This window comes from Antedon bifida, chromosome 2, assembly GCF_963402885.1.
Source record: "Antedon bifida chromosome 2, ecAntBifi1.1, whole genome shotgun sequence".
In the NCBI taxonomy this organism is placed as follows: Eukaryota; Metazoa; Echinodermata; class Crinoidea; order Comatulida; family Antedonidae; genus Antedon; species Antedon bifida.
This window is the reverse complement of record NC_136227.1, coordinates 18,966,812-18,986,154: the sequence shown is the minus strand read 5'-3', so window position 1 is coordinate 18,986,154 and position 19,343 is coordinate 18,966,812. Positions and strand designations below refer to the sequence as shown.

Below are 19,343 nucleotides of genomic sequence, written 5' to 3'. Positions count from 1 at the left end.
TGTAAATTTCTATATTGAGATGAATAAATCAAACACTACTATTATTAATTTGGTGGTTTGGTTTTTCTACATTTTTTTAATACTTACTAAGTATGGCCCTTTCCTGTGCTTCAGTAAGACTATAGCTAGATGCAATTGACTGGGTGTCTGCATTTATTCCACTATCTGAGAAGTCCATTTGATTGTGTGACACTGGTGTATCGATGTCAGGAACATCTGATATACTCCTACCGTAGTTCCTGGAGCCTTCTGATCCACTGGTCGATTGTAGAAAGCTATCTTCAGAAGTTATACTAGTTCCTTCAGGAGTTTGGTAATGATCATTAGATGATGGAATTCCTACTGGTGAACTAACACCTCTTTTCAAGATCTTGTCTCCATCAATCTTGAATGAAAAAAAAATATTTGGTACAATGAAAAATGTTAAACTAGATTTTAACTAATTACTTTGACAAGTTAGTTATCTGCACAATAACAGACGCCACATGCACGCATGTTAGAAAGTGAGCACAGAAAAAGATTATGCCATTATGACCTGAATAAAATAATAATAAGTTCTAAGTGCTGAATTCCGCCATTTTTAATCCACAGAAAGTTGACCCTTGATTTTCTATGTTGTTATTTTGTGCAAGTCTGAGTACGTCATTGAAAAATAGGTGGTGCACAACTTCAGGTGAATGTCAATATGTTGCAAAAGTGAAATGACATAAAAAATCAAGAGAAAAAAACATGATTTTCATACTCCGTGTGCACCATACGCCGTGTGCACCATACGCATAAAATAGTTCGCGCTTGGGAATTTTTGACGTGCACAAAATGTCATGATTCGTGTAGAAAGTTGATTAGAAAGAAATTTTGTTTGTTAGAGTTAGATAATTAGTTATTGACAATTGAAACAAATTTAGGTTCAACGATTTGCCCCAAATAGGCATGTTTTCCAATCGTGATATACAATGTCTAATGGATGTCGATGCTGAAAAATACCCGCACTCAATAATACGAGGATGTTTCGAATCGTTGAACCTATCTCCTTCTACAATAATTGTTTTAATAGCTGAAAACCAGTTAAACAGCTCGAGTACAGCATCATAATGTTGAAGACAAACCAACTTTATTTTAAAAATAACAGAAATTCGATCTAGTTTTTATTAATCTGTGACTCGACTGCAGAGGTGGGACAGGTCATTTTTTACGAAATATGATCTGTTTTTTCGATCACCGTCTATGTAATCAACTTTTATTACTGCAGTTCCACAACCACCCAGCCAAAGGACAAATTTCAGTCAATTGCACAAAACTTTTTCCTCAATGGTTTAGAAAGTGGGTTCATACTCTCTGTAGTGCATTGTACCATCAATTATAAACCAGTATTGAGGCCTACTAATCAAGTTGTGTTAAATAATTAAAGCTAATTTAGGGTTAAACGATTTGCTCCGAATAGGTGTTTTTCACAAACCAATAGTATGTTAACTTGGTCCCATTTCTTTCTGTACCCAACTTTATTTTGGCTAGGATTTATCAATGCATTTTTTTTTCTGTAATGCAATGTGTACATATTTATTTATGTGCCTTTACACAATGTTAGTTGTGTTTTAACACATTAACACATTATTCCACGTATTCCACCTTAAGCTTTTAATAATGATGGCCACAATTATATTTGTGAGGTAATTATATTCAACTTTAAAATTGTGTCTGTACTGTCCTTGCGTCCACTTTGACAATTTCCGGTTACGGTACGTCGAACCTTTACTTATGCGAGCGAAGCGAGCGTACTGTCTAGTATATCTAATTAAAGATGTTATATAAATTAGAAGTAGTTGAAAATTACAAGTGTGTTTTACCTCCAATTCTTTTACTTTCATTTCTTCCATTTCCTGAAAATGTTTGTCCCTCATTGATTGTAAATTCTTAATTCTTTGTTCTTGTTCCTCCCTTTCTCTGTCTTTTTCTTGCATCTCCTGTATCTGTCTTTGTTGTTCTGAACTGAGCACAGCTTGGAATCGTCTCATGTCGTTCATCTGTAGTCTCTGCATTTCAAGAAATTGATCATTGGCCATTTGCCAAGTTCGTTTTAGGTTGTCATGTTCACTTTTTTCTTTTTCTAAGCGCTTACAAACTAATTGAAAAAAAAAAATTAAGATTATATTATGTTCCTCAATCTGTAATGATGATTTACACTGTGTTTCTGCTGCATACCCTCAAAATACTGTAATTTAAAAAAATTGAAGTTTGCTCGAACAAATTTTGCTAATGTAGACTACTGTAGGTGTGGTCTAACATGGACAAACTTGTGGTTTGCACCATATAAAACAATGATCATTTATTTTGTTCATACCATCAGTGCAAACATGCAAAATATAAACTTGTAATATTCCAGAAACCGGAAATTGTAAAGTTATACAGTATTTTAAATTTTTTGTTGTCGCAAAACAAAGTCATTAAGAGTAAACAAACAATGAATTCAGAAGCAGGAAGATCAGGATAATCAAAAAATCAAATCCACCAACCATCAAATAGTTCTTTACTGCGAGCATCAACTTCTTCCTGCAGGACTGATTTCTGTTTATTCAATACTGCTACATACATCTCAAGATCTACCCTTGAAGCCTTCTCATTGTCTAAAGTATTACTCAGTTCTTGAAACTACAAGAATTTAAATCAAAATAATAATAGCAGATGGTTCACTGGCAAAACATGTATGTTACAACACTACACATCTATCTGCTTGTGCGAGGGCGGTTATTAAAGCTCTGTTAAAGGGGACATGAATTGGTAAATTTTAGAGTTACATACTGTAAACATGTATAAAATTAAAGATTACAACTTGTCGTCATTACAAAATGAGCTTTCATTAATTAATTAAACAGTTATCAGGTAATTAGCAAAGAAGACATCTGATTTGACAAGGATTTTACGACATCACGAAAGGTCCTCACAGTATGTTGGCATATATCGAGAAATATAGAAATTGTCTTAATTGTCTCTTGTTAGTAAAACACTGTACAGTATTTAATAATGCTGTATGGCACCAGGGTGCACTAATAACGGTTATACAAAGAAAAAGGGGATACATTTTCATTCTTTGCCACTACAAAATAAGGAAATTCTACGGAAATGGCTCAACACAACGCAACTAATACCATTCACCGCCAGTGACCATTTCGAAAAAGATTGCTATGTGAAAGACTTGAAAGCATAGCTTTAAAAAAAAAATGTCCCTACATTGTTTTATTTTCAAGCTATAAAAAAGTTACAAAAAATGCTAGGCCTAACCCGACAGTATCCGACGACATGTAGAGACGATCGCGAATGTATGGATGCTAGAGAGAAAATGCTACACTTTCAAAGCCTAGTTCCCTCTGTCTTCATCAATTATCGTAACCAGCCGTAACAATACATAGCATTGGCGTTTGTCACCACCGTTTTTCCGCAGCACCTATGCTTATACACTGTCACACTGAAAACGCTATGTTATTTTTGTTTTTCACGTTCAGCTGGTCACGAATGTTCACCAGATGAGAGGCTGACGTACACCTTGTTGATTTATAAACACTAGGCCTTACTACAAGATGTAGGCCTACTGTGTGTTTAGGTTGAGGATGTGATATTGTTAATAATTATATTTATTGTTTTTATTAAATAGTAAATTAATGAGAAACATTGTAATTGTTATTACCAATACTATTAATTAGCAGTAAAAAGTCCAACTTCCAACACACTGCAACATTTTCAATAGGGCATGCACACTTGATGTTGCTTGTTGCCATTAGGAGCAGTTTCCGCCTTATCTTCCAAAATCAAACTCATTATCAACTAGAAAGCCTGTCCAAGAGTGCATACCTCCGCCTACTGTAGACTTCTTCTACATAAGATTTAGTCTCCCGAAAAATTGTGTGTGTTTTAATGCTGTGTGTGATTTAGGCTAATTTCACTACAAGCATGTGCATGCGAGTTTAGCATAATGGTTATGTAACCAGCCTTTCATCTAACAATAGCTTCAGCTGACTACAATAGAACAGCAACGCGAAAAACATACGGGTGAATTTGAAAAGAAATAGGAATTTGAAAAGAAATAGAAATGCCTCTTGAACAAAAATGAAGTTTTTGGACAAGTAGTTCTCGAGAAAATGCAATTTTAGTTTACTTGTTATTTTAAGAATGCTCACTGGCTTTTGAAAATTCTGTCCTATCTTTTAACACTAGCAGGTCTGAAAGTAATTCTAAAAAAGTGGTCCAGAATTAGGACCGTGGTCTGGATTGCCTCCAAAATTTAATGGAGTGGTCCTTAACCACATATCTATCTGTATTTTCATTTTGGGAAAGATCTGCTAACAAACAAACAAACATACAAACAAAAACATGTGATCGCTTACATATACCTCCTTGGCGGAGGTAAATTAGGCTACTATCATCATCAGTTTTATCTTCTTAATCATGAATGTTTGTTCAGGCTCAAATAAGAACCCTACTTGTGGCTGGCCTGTAGTCATCATCGCAACCTTCAGCATGTAAACATTGCTGTGGACCTTTGATTATGTCACATGTTGTAGCGCCCTCTATCAGTCAAATTTTTTATTTCTTTGTTAATTAGTGAAAATAAAATTAGAATGTGGTCACATAAACGATAGTCAATGTGTCCAACATGATAAGTACATATTCAGATTAGGTTTATTTTCACTTCAGGTCAACTTTAATAAAACTTGAAAAAAAATGTTACATTATTACAGAAAAAGGTTTAATTAATTAATAACAAGTATTAATTTTTTTAAATACCTTTTCTTCTAAGTCGGTTCCAGATCGTTTTGTTGACTTTGAACCTGTCAAATCAGACATCATTTGCTAAAATAAACAAAAAAGAATTTAGTGTTTTTAATAAATCTTTTTTGGAACTTTTACATGCAATTGGGATGTAGACAAACAAAAAATCAATATACCTCAAGTTGTAGTTTAAGATGCTTATTTTGTCTTTCAGATGCTTCTAATTTCTGTTTCTGTTTTTTAAGATCTTCCTCTAGTGGTATGATGATAGACTTTAACAAATCGGAGTCCTTCCTGGCCTGTATCGTTCAATACAATTTGATGTTAAACAATGTTACATAAAATTATTAGTAAACTGCAAGCTACATTTACAGAGTCTTCACTTGAAGAAATGATACTTGTACTAAAATGTCTATTACCAACAAAATACATTCTAAAGACCAAAGCAATAAGATAAATATTTTGGCACATATGGCGTTTCATATGTATACTACTTGCTTAAAATCCATCTGGGCAAACATGTACATGTCACATGGTTGGACAAGAATTCTTGGTGCATACGATTATCTGGTTGTTTAGTTTCAGCCGCATGCGATTGGCTGCTCGCTCGAAAAATATTTGAATATGCATTTTTGAAATTTCAAAGATCGAACAACTAATATGATGTGCAATGCACTATGTTACGTTTTGACAATGTGGAGACACACATGTGTGTACATTTAATTTTAGTGTACACGAACTCCATGTCGTTTCTTCGCGAAAAGATGATGTGATGATGAAAGTTTCTGTGAATGCTAGATATGGAAATGGTTTTATACGCCTACTGGTAAACAGTTTACAGAATAATGGGATTTTCCCCAAAAACAGGAAAAATGGATCTTATTGTTATCCTTATTCCCACCCAGATCCACCATGCCCTGCGTGGTAGTAATGTCGGTGGTATATACCTAGGCCCATATTGGTGTTTTAGTTGCCAGATCGCTCATACGAGTATGACCACTAGACTTGTTATTGTAACAAACAACACAAACACTTGGCAACACTCTTATAATACCTGTCACAAATTATATTTCAACAATTGTCGAAAAATTCCGAAATCGAAATAACTACAGACTTGGGGAAAGTCTAAGACCGAACCTGTATGAATGATAGATTTGGTTTTTAAGCGGAAACAGTTATGGCAAATTTTATGTTCAAATCTATAACACTACAATTGGATAGCCTTTTTCGTTAATTGACTATTCTTGGCCACTCGCACTGGTTAAACTAAAGGTGTGAAACCAAATTAAGTGAAATCTTGTATCAGACTGGAATGGCATAGAGCATTTGCTCATACAAATTATACTATGCTAATTATTTGGTTGGAATAAGGGGATGATCACAATACCGATTCCAATTTGTTTTAGTCAAATATTTGTGTGGATTTTCCATGATTCATTTCTATAGGTATACTTAAAAAGTAATTTGGGAAACTGACTGACAATTCGGACATGAGAGGTGGGACAAAAGAAAATCTTAAAAACACATGGTGTTGATGGGGTCTGAACAGTTTGGTGGGTAAGTAAAGATATATCAAAAACATTTTTAAAATGCATCTTGAATGAAAAATATTTTTTACTTGGCTTAATTTGATTCACCTGATTCATACTCTGTTCTAGAGACTCGTCTTCAGTATTGGCACTAGGTACATCTCTTGACACTGTCAAACTTTTAATAGACTTTGTCACTGCACTTAATATACCTTTATCACTAAAATAAGGAATCAAAAAAATACTTGAATTGTCAAAGGAAAGAAACCCAACTCTTTATTTTATTATATGATGCCTCCCAACTAATGCTTTTAAAATTATAGGCAGGGCAGTCTATAATGTTTGCATTTGTGCAAGGCAGTGATTGTTTTTTTTTTTTTTGTAATGTTAGTTAGTGCAATTATGCTTTGTTATCTTTTGTTTCCTTTCTGGATGTATTTATCTTGTTTTCTGGTTCAGTACCATTTCATTTTGCATTGACATTAATTTGGTAATATCTAATATTTTTTCTTATACTGATTGCAATAAAGATTATTCAAATTGAATTAAGGTTTGGAAATATATTTTACTTGCCTTTCTCCAGAAGCATTTTCATTGATATAGTGATGAAGTTTCTGTAGTTCCTCTGTTAGGCGATCATTTGCTTCTAATAACTTTAGTCGCTCTTGTTGATAAGTTGCACCTATTTCTTCTGTGGTAACAGCAACTGCTTCTGTAATACAAGTATTCATTGAGATGAGATCCTACTAAAAGATTAGTTTGCTTCTCACATTGGAATCACTCATGTCATAAAAAAGATAAACAAATCATGAACCAATAAAAAAAAGTAGCAAAAATAAACAATTAACAGAAACAACATATAGCTATGTTTGTTATGTATGACTCCCCAAAAAAATATTAATTCTGTAGTTTATCATTTTAAGTGTCCTGAAGAACCTTCAACTAGTGTATTTATAACAGTAGCTTTCTGCTTTCTCCATGTTTCTGTTAATTGCTTATTTTTGTTATTTATTTGATTGGTTCATTATAAGTTAGTGTTATACTATATTACATATTAATATTTGGAGGTAACTTCTTGTTGACTTATTGTTACTCAGTGGTTTTGTTTTCAGGAATAAAATTATGTACAATTTTAATAATCAAAATTATAACAAACGAGTTACTTCCTTAATATAAGCTCTGTCTCCACTATTAAACTTTATGTGACAACAAAATGTGCCAAAGTATGTCATATCACTACCAACCATATTTGGCATATCACTACCATATTTGAGTATATCACACCTTTTTTTTGTCAAACCAGTTTGATAGTGTAGACAGAGCTTTATTATTGTTTTTAACTACTGCCTCAATTTAGGTTGTACTACACATGGGGAATAGTATTTATACTCCTTTTATTAACAAGAAATGTGAACCTGCTGTGTATTCATGAATAAATGTTAATAGATATTTTTTTTTAAATGCATTAGCTTTATAACAAAAAATGTGTAAAAAAAAACAAAACCGTGAATACTGTACCATCAACCATCTTCTGCATGGAAGCAATGTCTTGTTGATGTTTAATTTTTAAGTCATTTAACTCTTCATATTTAGAAGTCTCTGCAAATGCTGTCAAAGTCTTCATTTCTTCTAGTTCCTTACTGAAATTATCCCGTTGTTCTTGAATGCTATTTGCTTCTTTGACTAACTCAGCTATAAATAAAAAGTTCAGTTTGGACGTTTAATACTAAATTTTCATCATTTTCCTATAACACACCTTAGTAGATTCTTGTCATTTGTTTGGAGGATTGTGGGACAATGTTATTCAATAAAAACTCCACTGAACTCTTAAGTCTTATATCATCAAGAGTGCAATTTATTTATATATATGCGAGTGTAATTTTGGTAAATCTTGTTATTTGCTCGTTCATTAACTATGGATTTTCATGTCGACTGCTACTATTTATGATATGCACATGCGATAGACGAATAGCACATTGAGTGGAAAATTTGAGCACTTGTTTAGTGGCATTTTGGCATTCGTTCTCTGACATGAGTTTGAGTGGACATATGACATCATAACACAGCAAAAGTTTACCAAAATAATGGTGGAGAATGATTTCGAAATGATTTTATGAGAATGTAAAATTATATTTCAGTAAAATTATATTTCAGTAAAATTATATTTCCAAACTGTGAATTATTGATTTTTATTGGTTATTTTTAATAAAGCTTTTAATAATACAGGTTATGTCTTGGTCTTATCACTAGGACACCAGCCAGAAAATTAAGGATCCTAAGCTGCACACTTAGCCTGGCCTAAGCCAGTGAACTTCCACCGGTCCAGCGCGGTGGAATAGCTCCTTCATACCTTCTCTTGCAAGAAAGAGCTCTTTGAACTTGGCTCTTTTTTGTGCAAAGTCTGCTTCCATTCCTTGTCTTTGTTGGATTAATAACTGCTGGTTTTTCTGCAGTTCCATATTCTGACTTTTAAGTATTGATATTTCATTGTCCTGGGTACCTGAAAAAACAATAAATTAACACAACAATTTAGGGTACAGGCAATACATCGTTCTAGAAATTATAATATGTTTGCTAGATCAGCAGATTGGACCGGTCATCAGAAACATATTTCAAAAAAAATGTCTAAATGCATTGGTGTTATAAACCAGATAAAATATTTGTTCCCTCAGCACATTTTACCTTCCTTTTTTAATTTGCTTATATTACCACATTTACTATATTGCAATATTATATGGGCAGCTGATTACCCTTGAAATTGACATAGAATTTTCATTTTACAAAAACGTGTTGTTTCGAATATTAAACTTTGAACCATCTAAAACTGCATCAGAACCTTTGTTTAAACAAGAAATATTTCTTACAAAAAACGCTGCTCGCTTGTTGATGTAACAGTTTTAAAGATATATTGTCTCTCTAATTTAGTTTTTTTTTGCTTTCAAATGTGTCATTTTAATGATATTCACTTTAAATGGATCAAAAAATGTATTACCTAAAAAAAAAAAAAATTTAAAGCAAAAAAATACTTCAATTGTCTGTGAAATACTTTTTTAACAGAAGTAAATAACTTAATAAACTGCAAAATTACATACTTAAGAGCCATTGTCTGTAAGAATCAAAGAAATATCAAAAATAGTGGCAGATTCAAAATAAATGGATTTCTTTCAAATTTTGCACATGGCTATATATGTGTTAAGAGAAATCAAATATGAAGTATTTTTTATTTCACACATATATTTTCATGGCAACGGCCAAATTTGTGTTTTTGACAAATTCTGTCCTTTTTTAAGGTTTTTTAAAATGGATATTGGTACTACTTTGATGAACGATATTTTTGTTTTGCTCATTTAATTATAAAAAATAATTAGTGTATGCATAATAACAATGCATTGTGTACCTGTTTCATAATTTTTTTTATATTTTTGATTTTATACTTTGGGAGATACCATTTATTTAAAAAGGGGTGTTTTTCACTTTTTTTAAATTGTTAAATGCAACTAAACTTTACTTCACCATAACGCCCAAAGTGGTGTATTTTTTTAGCTGATTTATTAGAAATAGGTTGTTCTAAGGTTTAATAATTGATTTCTAAAATAAAATACTGGGGTAATTTAAAAATCTACAAGCAGTGTTGCGAGAAACATAGGCATTTTTATAAAAAAAAAACATGGTATATTAGTAAAAACATTTTATTTTCTTTGATTATTTGATTTGAAACTCTTTGGTCAGAAAATTTTTTAATGTTTTATATAGTTCTAGTTGTGTTGTAAGAAAAAAATAATGTAATTCCCAGTTTTAATGTCATTTTATAGGTTATATCCTCTGGAAATTTGAATAAATTATCAGATCGTTGTGAATTCTAATCTTTGCAACAGATTACTCCTCTCTTATTTTGAAGCTCCTCTTTCATTTTTTTACCTCTTTTATTTGCTAACCTAAGCAGATCCCACATGCCCATCCACCACCACTTTCGACTACCACCAACACCATCCCGTAAGCGGCCACCCGAAAAATGTGATACTTATTGCATGGACCTATGAATTAGAGGTCCATGTTTATTGTATTTCTTTTTATATTAGCTTTATTTCGAAGCGGTTTTAAAAACATTACTGTGAAGAGATGAGAAAACTACACAGATTTTGACCCGACCATTTTTCATATGATAAAAGCTTTTAAAATTTGTCTGAAAATGCTAAAAAATACTAAACCACCTGATTATAAATAATAATACAATTAGCTGGAAAATTGAGAGGCTCTTTTCGTGTATCGTGTATAGCCATAATACGTGATTTTGGCCCTTTATCGGCAGAACCTCCCGTAAGGGGTCACCGCCCGTAAGAGGCCACTTTTCCTTAGTTACGCATAGAAACAGGTTCTAAGATAACATAAATAATATATTTTGACATAATTTGACCCAACAAATGACCCTTTCACAAAGTCAGACATTTTCTGGGATTCAGTAGGTAAGTAAATTTGGGAAAAAGTAGTAAAGCTATGTAATCAATTGTTTGTAGTCATGAAACCCCATATTAAAAATATTGTACTTAGTTACGTATAGAAACAGTTGCTACAGTACACTATAGGTAAAATGTCATTTGACCTCAATATGTAAAATATAATATTTTTTTTGTATGAAAACTCCATATTTTATTTAAAAAAAATTATCCTTAGTTACGTAAACAGGTTTAAGATAACACTAAAGGTCAATTTTTTACCTTTATTCAGATTTGTCAAGACTTTCTTTCTGAGATTATTAGGATTCAGTATTGAAAGTAAATTTGGCAAAAAGTAGAAATGTAAAACTATGTAGAAAAAATGTTTTGTATTTATGAAAAACCCCTTATTTTTTAAATATTTTCGCATAGAAACAGTTACTATGGTAAAATGTTGACCTCATTTGACCTCAAAATGAATGAATTTACAAGGTCAAGTTTGTCATCACTTTAAGATTATTAGAATGCAGTAGAAGTAAAATTGAGAAAAATTACAAATGCAATAAATTCTTTGTATTCATAAAAACGCCATTTTTTACGTTTTTTTAAAAATTACTTTCCTTAGTTACACATAGAAATGGTTGCTAAGGTAACACTATAGGTAAAAAATGAAAATTGTTGAGAATTTTTTATGAACTATCTTGTAAATTTTGATCAAACATTAATAGTTGTAGTAAAGTGGGGACCTGTCCTGTTTTGCATTCTGACCCCTTTTGACCTCAAATGACCTTTGACCTTTACAAGGTCAGATTGTTTGCGAGGTCTTTCTGTATTTCTTTACACAAAATAGATGTAAAAATTTATAAAAACCATTGACGCAATTATTTCAAAGTTTAACGTTATTTTCCATCAACTAAATACAGTATTTCAATGCAAAATACTGTTTTTCTGGCAATTAATTGAAATAAACCTGGCAACACATTCTCCTATTTTATCTAAACTATTCGTATGACTCTAGTAGCATTATGACAAGCCACATATACATTTTATTATTGTATTAGCCATATTTAAATTGTGTTTCATGTGTTTTGTTTGTTGATATTTTGTTTGTATTTTTTTGTATTTTTCGTATTTTCCTGGCAACACAAAACCTATGTACGAAATTTACCCCAGTGTTTTTTCCGTGATTATTGTTGACAAACCTATTGACTATCAAATTACAAAAGTTCATTGATATAAAAACACCACTTTGGAAGTTATAGGTACGTTTATGAGGTATACTTTTATAAAAAATTGTTTTTTTAAAAACACCCCTTTTTAAAATAATGGTATCAACCAAACTCCATTTTGTAATTTTTTTTTTTCTACATTAAATGGAACTCAATACATGTTGTTTACACTGCTATAAACAAAAGCTGTATACTGTAAGTATTTTTGGTTAAAATAAGTATACAAGTTTGTACTTTTTCACTATAGAAAATATGTGAAAAATGGCAAAAACATCAAAATTTGGATAATTGACCGTTGTCATGACAACGGAGGCTAAAAATTAAAATGAATGTTGTAGATATGCTTTTTATTGAAATGTCTATTCATGGTAAAAATTTGAGCGAAATCCATTTTTTTACATCTGCCACCAAATCTTTGATTTTTACAGACAATGGCTCTTAAAGTCTGATTTTATCAATCTTCATTTTTCATGTTATACACCTTAAATTATTGTTAAATAATTAAATAGGTGTTTAACAATCCGTATTTTATTGATATTGGCAATGTTGATAAAATAAATTACTAAAAAAAACCGAAGTTTATATTCAATTTATTACTTCGAAAACTTTGTTTATTTTGTGCATTCGCCAAGCGACCAACAGAGGGCGTAACTTGTTTACATCGTTAGCGTGACTAATGATAATTTTCGACAATTTTTTCAAAATGTTTGCTTTATTGCATCTTTATCCATACAGTAGGCCTTAGCCTAGTAGTACTAGGCCTACAACATATAAATTACGCCGTGGCTAAAGACACGGTACCATATCCTAACTTCCGTTTGGTACGGTAAAATTGCATTACGTCATAATCAACGTACGTGTGTGACGTCATCGTATAAGGATTTTTTTCATATCGCGTCTGTAGAGAATGCCTATTGGCGACGCCAGGCTGCATGAATGTGCGCTGATTCTGTGACTCAGCCCCGGGGCTAGACCTAGCAATGTTGAATCCAGAAGTTTAATAACGGGTGACAACGTCGATGCTGTAGTAATAGAGCAAGTTCATGTGGTTGGTGGACGTTACATAAAACATGCACTCAATCTTAAATATTATTTCATTATACAACATACAGTAGTAGTATTATAATCCGATATGTTGATAGCCAAATTAGAAGTAAAGGAATTATGATTCACTTCCCTCAAACTCATATAATGAGGCTATAGGTTATAGTACGTAGTAGGCCTCTTTTGAAACGGTTTTCTGTATTCTAGAATTAAAATCAACATGTTTTGGATTTTCAATAATAACAGACGTACTGTAGGCTACATTTAGTTTTCGTCACACACGACGGGGATAATAGCGATAAATGAAGCATAAAGAAAATATTAAGCCGCCGGTTGATCACTGTTTTCGTGATAAAACAAATCCAAAGTCCTTATACGATGACGACACACACGGTCCACTGATTATGACGTAATGCAATTTTACCATATCTTTAGCAAACGGAAGTTAGGGGGTGTCTAGAAAACTCAGATCTCAGATATATCTGAATTTTCTAGATCTAGAAAACTCAGATATCTGACTTTTCTAGATCTAGAAAACTCAGATATCTGACTTTTCTAGATCTAGAAAACTCAGATATCAATATCTGAGCTTTCTAGTTCCAAAATGGAACTAGAAAACCCAGATCATCAAATGGATCGTTCCATTATTAATAGAGGGTAGCTTGTTTGAAATACTACAGTATTATACGTTTTCTTACTAATAATAATAACTATTGTAACTTGTAGTAGCAGCCTACGACCTAAATCATAAAGAAATACAGTATACACCTTTTAAAATGTAGGCTTAGCATTTAGGCCTAGCCTAGCTAAGCAAACTCAATTCAAGGCTCAACGTGTGGGCGCTATCGCGATGTATCGCGAAAAGTAGGCCTGGCGGCCCTACTAGGCTAGAAGTGGTCAACTCGTACCCAAAATAACTCGTACCTATTCCCAACTTGGCTAACTCGTATCTCAACCAACTCGTACCCACCTCATTTTTAAACCTACATTTTAACGGTAACGTGCACTGTATTTTCTTTATGATTTAAGCCGTAGGCCGCTTCTACATGTTACAATATTAGTAATAAAACGTACACAGTAGGGCCTAATCAGTTTTAATAATACTCTAGTATTTCAAATGACCTACCTTCTGATTAATAATAGAATGATCCAAATGACCTACCAACCAATCACATGATGATCTGAGTTTTCTAGTTCTATTTTGGAACTAGAAAACCCAGATCTTGATATCTGAGTTTTCTAGATCTAGAAAACTCAGATATATCTGAGATCTGAGTTTTCTGACACCCGAAGTTAGGATACAGTACCAGCGTATAAATTTATTCTCTCTGTCCTGAAAATAAAGTTTGGGGGAAAAAGCTTATTTATGCTTATAAATGCATATCAAAGCCGATAAATATAAGTGTGCCGCATTGTCTCAGGGCCGAATCAGCTAAGCCCCTCTAGGCCTAGTAGGAGGCTTAACTATAGTATACGTATAGGCTAGGCTATGCCTACTTGGCCTATCATTTTTAGGTAGAATAAATAATTGTAGCATACGTTTACCTGGAACAGTCACATCTCCTGGTTCAATAAAAGGATGGATGTTACTGTTGCTGACTTCTAGGCCTAGCTGCCCATCAACACCAACATACCGGCCACCGCCCGTCAGTGAATCCCCGGGTGGTACACAACCTTCTCCGGCTGCTGCAGCAGCTGCCTGCATCCCAACAACTAGGCCTGGGCCTAAGTTCTTCTGGGTCTGATTTTGCATAATTAATCAGTTATGGTTGAACCATTTAAGTACTGTACTTAATGATGTCAATAATCTAATGTACTTAATGAAATTAACCTTCATAAGTAGCCAGATTTCTAAAATGTAGCCATAATTGTTTCATTGCAAACCGTAACTTCTTCCACAAAAAAAAAACAGAATCGCAGATGATGATCAATAATTATATAACCAGTGCGCATGCTCAATTCAAATAATTATTATCATCAGCGCGTTTCAAAACGGGACGATTCGGCCCTGAGACGATTCGGCCCTGGGACGATTCGGCCCGGGACTATTCGGCCCGGGATGATTCGGCCCTGAGACGATTCTGCCCACTCAAATTTATTGACTTTGACAAGAATTTTAATTAATGTTTAAATAATGTATGTTTTTTTCTTTAGCCAGCACGGCGTATAAATTATATTCTCCTGTCCTGAAAATAAAGTTTCGGGGGTAAAAGCTTATTTATGCTTATACGCAAAATTCCATTTTGTTGAAACATGACCGGAAATTCCATTTTGTAATTTTGACCCATATGGCATAAAAATGTTTATATCTATGTAATTGGTCAGATGTTTTGCCCTACTCTGACGTAATTTCGGTACTTTACTAGAGGGTGAGCTCGCTTCGCTCGCTCCCTCTAGGAAGTGTAGACGATGGTTCAATTCTCGGAATGATAATGTTCTTCTTGTACGTTTTCTGTCGGTTACCATTATTGAAAATGCTTGACATTCGTAAAACTAAACTATTCTGTTTCACAGTGTCTTAGATGATTATTAACATTTTAAAGTATAGTCTTTATTGTTTGGTAAGGGCCCTTATAGGGCGTAGGTGGGGAGGCGGAGTTCATTTGAGGGAGGTGCTTATTCGAGGGATATATGTTAAAATTTTTAGTTTTAATAATATGGTAACATTTATAATAAAATGAAATCCTCTAATAGATATGAAAAGTGGTAAAAAAGAATAACAAATGCTTGGTAAATTGTAGATAACAGTGCGATGAATTCTACTACAAATAGAAAAATTGTGTTATTATAAATGTGGATGGGATGGACGTTTATTAGATAGTTGGGTTGGGGTGAGGGGGATTATTATTCAAAGTGATGTTTTATTGGAGAGGCGTTTATTCAAATAAATATCATCCTAATAAGTATTAATACATTATTTAATTTAAACATCTTTTGAAACTAACTGCCGTGACAGAGTGGGCCGTTTCGGCCCAAGAAAGAAGACATTACGGCTTGCAACATGGGCAGACATCTCGGTCCTAACGGGACACAGATAGCCTACAGTTATTCCTGCTAGCTTACTTAATAAAACTCAGCTATCGGGATTTCGCTCGATTAATGTCTTATCATCAAATCTCCCTATGTAATTTTATAACACTATTCCCCACAATATATTCCGATTCTTGATGGCGTATATTTACTTTGATCTTTATTAATTTGCAGTATAATTTTTATTTTTTAACTACTGTACCTTTCACACGCGCGGTCCGTTCCTAAAGTAAACAAAAAACTAAAATGGCTATGACTAATGGCCAACTTAAGCTCCAGTCCTAATATCTGTTTTTTTCTTCTGTATTGATTGATGGAAAGTGCCTGTTTCCAGTCACCTTTAGGGTCAAATATGGAAGGCAATCGCCGCCAAAAATACAAAAGTAAAACAAACAACGTACTTTCACAAACGAACAACGTACTTTTACAAACGAACGATCTAAACTAAAACAAAGAACGTACTTTCACAAACGAACAGCCTACTTTCACAAACGAACAACCTACTTTTACAAACGAACAATCTACTTTCACAAACGAACGAACTAATGTAAAACAAACAACGTACTTTAAAAAACGAACAACCTACTTTTACGCGAACAACGTATTTTTTACAAACGGACAACGTACATTGATAAACGAACAACCTGCTTTACCAAACGATGTAGATTGCCGAATGAACTAAGGACTCGTCCATTTTTTAAGTCGGGTATAAAAACACCACATGACCTGAGGAAAATAAAATGTTGTTAATAGTGAGCTCTCTATTTTGTGTCTAAGAATATAGAGTATACACTACATAACTACATACAGTGTAGCAAAGGTAAAATTATGGGACCCGCCTTTTATTTCAATTGTTATCATGATGACGTCATCAAAATTAACTCGAAGATAGGAATTTATCTGAGCAACAACATATTAACGTGTAGAATTAAAGAATTTGGATGCGTAGAATATAGATGCGCGCTATTTTAAATGAACTATGACGCAAAAGATAAAAATACGACTTTTATAATTCAACTGGCCATAAAATGATGTCACATCAACATCCGATACGCAACATTTTTACATGAATTCGTATCTAGAATTCAACATCTTCCAGAAACCGTTTTCATGAGGGTCACTTATCCTCCATTTGTCAGGATGAGTTTTGCTTACGCGCGCAAGATACAGGCTGCTCGCTTTGAGATCCCTCTAAGGCATATCCTCTTATCGGAACTTATGCAATTACCCGACTTAAAAAATGGACGAGTCTACATCGTTTGGTAAAGCAGGTTGTTCGTTTATCAATGTACGTTGTCCGTTTGTAAAACATACGTTGTTCGCGTAAAAGTAGGTTGTTCGTTTTTTAAAGTACGTTGTTTGTTTTACATTAGTTCGTTCGTTTGTGAAAGTAGGTTGTTCGTTTGTGAAAGTACGTTCTTTGTTTACATTAGTTCGTTCGTTTGTGAAAGTAGGTTGTTCGTTTGTGAAAGTAGGTTGTTCGTTTGTAAAAGTACGTTGTTTGTTTTACTTTTGTATTTTTGGCGGCGATTGCCTTCCATAGTCAAATCTATTATTTTAACTGCTCCCTTGTGTATAAAAGAGAGAAAATAGTTGAAACCATGTTGCTGCAAGGTGAACTTATCGTAAACCCGGAAGTTACTTGACCGCGAAGAATTGAAATTGAGTAGAAATCTACTGTTGAAATCATAAATGTTGTTAAAAAAAACTCTTTATAATATCTTTCTAAGATAGAAATATGGAAAAATAGCGTTGAACTGAACAATGTTATCAAATCTACGTTTCGCGGTACATCTGAGATAGATAAGGTAGGTATCCAAGGCGGAGATTTGTACCGAAGTTTTTGCATTGTGCTCGCCTATGTCAGAATTAACCATAATTTATATATAGATACTAAGTACATTTGAGAATACCAGCGAGCAAGCAATCTCGGGTGGGTCGAACCCACGACCTCCAGATCACTAGCCTGGCGTTCATACCTCTAGACCACCGAGCTTACCTAAGTAAGCAGCGGGTACTGCACCAACAGGGTTGTAATTGTTAAACTACTTTGGAGTAGCTTTGCGTCAGGGAGTTTAGTAATTGGTCAGATGTTTCGCCCTACTCTGCTTTCTATATCTATGTACTGTAACTAAAAATCATAGAGCCTTGATATTGGTGTCAAAATGATCAGAACAGACATATTTATATTTTTACTGTTTTTGAAAATGTTGTTGAAAAATAATTGAAAACGCAAGGTTTTTCCTTTGACACGATGTCTATGCAGACCCTTAGGCTACAGATACAGGATCTGGAAGAATTATGTGTGACTTGGATGAAAGAAAAGACAAATGACAATCAAAGGCAAACAATGGCCATAGGCTACTGAATCTAGCATATGAGCGGGACAAAGGCAAAGGTTTTTTAGTTTTAAATGAATGTAGTCCTAATCACGTACAACAAATCAACCCTCCGTCATCCATCGCCTTCATATGCAAATGAGCATAAATATGCAAATTAGATATAGGCCTAAAACCCATATTTTCTCGATATCTCCAAAACTAATAATCCATTTATTACATTTTTTTGTAGCAAACCTTATGTTTTCATACCCAATGAACACATTAAAAGCATTTTCAGATACCATATAATAACAATAACGATAACAATAATAACTTTAATACCATTTCGCTGACAACCATTAAACGCGCACAACTGAAATAGAAACGCGCGATAGACACCTTACTATTGAAAAAATCAATAACGACGTAAACGGTACCGGAGCAATCCATAAAGGTATCGCGTCCGGCAAGAGTCCTGTGAATCAGCAGCATAGGCCTTGTCGACAACATATTACTGCTGAACAACGTCAAAAGAGATTAGGATGGTCAAAACATTAACGGAGAGTGAACAGAGATTAGCTGATCAAGTACGTCAGATTAAAATGAAAAAGTATCTAGAGAATGTGGAACAACAAGAAATAGCACTAAAAATAAACTAGAATTTAATTCGTCACTTTGACGAATTATAGGTGATCATTTTTATCATTTTAATGAAATTAATTTTTTTTTTTACATGCACGTACGTTAACATATGATCAGAAAATGTTGATGTATGCCATCCTATTATACGCTTATAGCGTTGAGTTGAGCCTATTATATGCCATATACATTATGTACAGTATATAATGTATATCTATATACAGTGTAGCATAGGTGAAATTACGGGACACACATCATGTTTTAATTTTTTGGTATGATGGAATTATCAAAATAAACTCGAAGATGACAATTTCGAAAGATAATGAATTGAGCAAATAAATATAAGAATTGGAAGAG

General features: G+C 33.3%; 1 protein-coding gene across 1 annotated transcript in view; it reads right to left on the bottom strand.

The window, feature by feature from the left end:
* Positions 1-15,041, bottom strand: part of LOC144835065 (rab GTPase-binding effector protein 1-like) — a 30,404-nt gene extending 15,363 nt beyond the window's left edge. The window contains exons 1-10 of the mRNA XM_078690082.1: positions 14,542-15,041; positions 8,641-8,790; positions 7,809-7,982; positions 6,864-7,002; positions 6,399-6,510; positions 4,938-5,060; positions 4,777-4,842; positions 2,511-2,646; positions 1,845-2,119; positions 88-385 (exon numbers count right to left, since the gene is read on the bottom strand). Coding sequence (XP_078546208.1) covers positions 88-385; positions 1,845-2,119; positions 2,511-2,646; positions 4,777-4,842; positions 4,938-5,060; positions 6,399-6,510; positions 6,864-7,002; positions 7,809-7,982; positions 8,641-8,790; positions 14,542-14,749 — 1,681 coding nt within the window. The 5' untranslated portion in view covers positions 14,750-15,041. The remainder of the gene's footprint in view (positions 1-87; positions 386-1,844; positions 2,120-2,510; positions 2,647-4,776; positions 4,843-4,937; positions 5,061-6,398; positions 6,511-6,863; positions 7,003-7,808; positions 7,983-8,640; positions 8,791-14,541) is intronic.
* Positions 15,042-19,343: the final 4,302 nt, after the last annotated feature.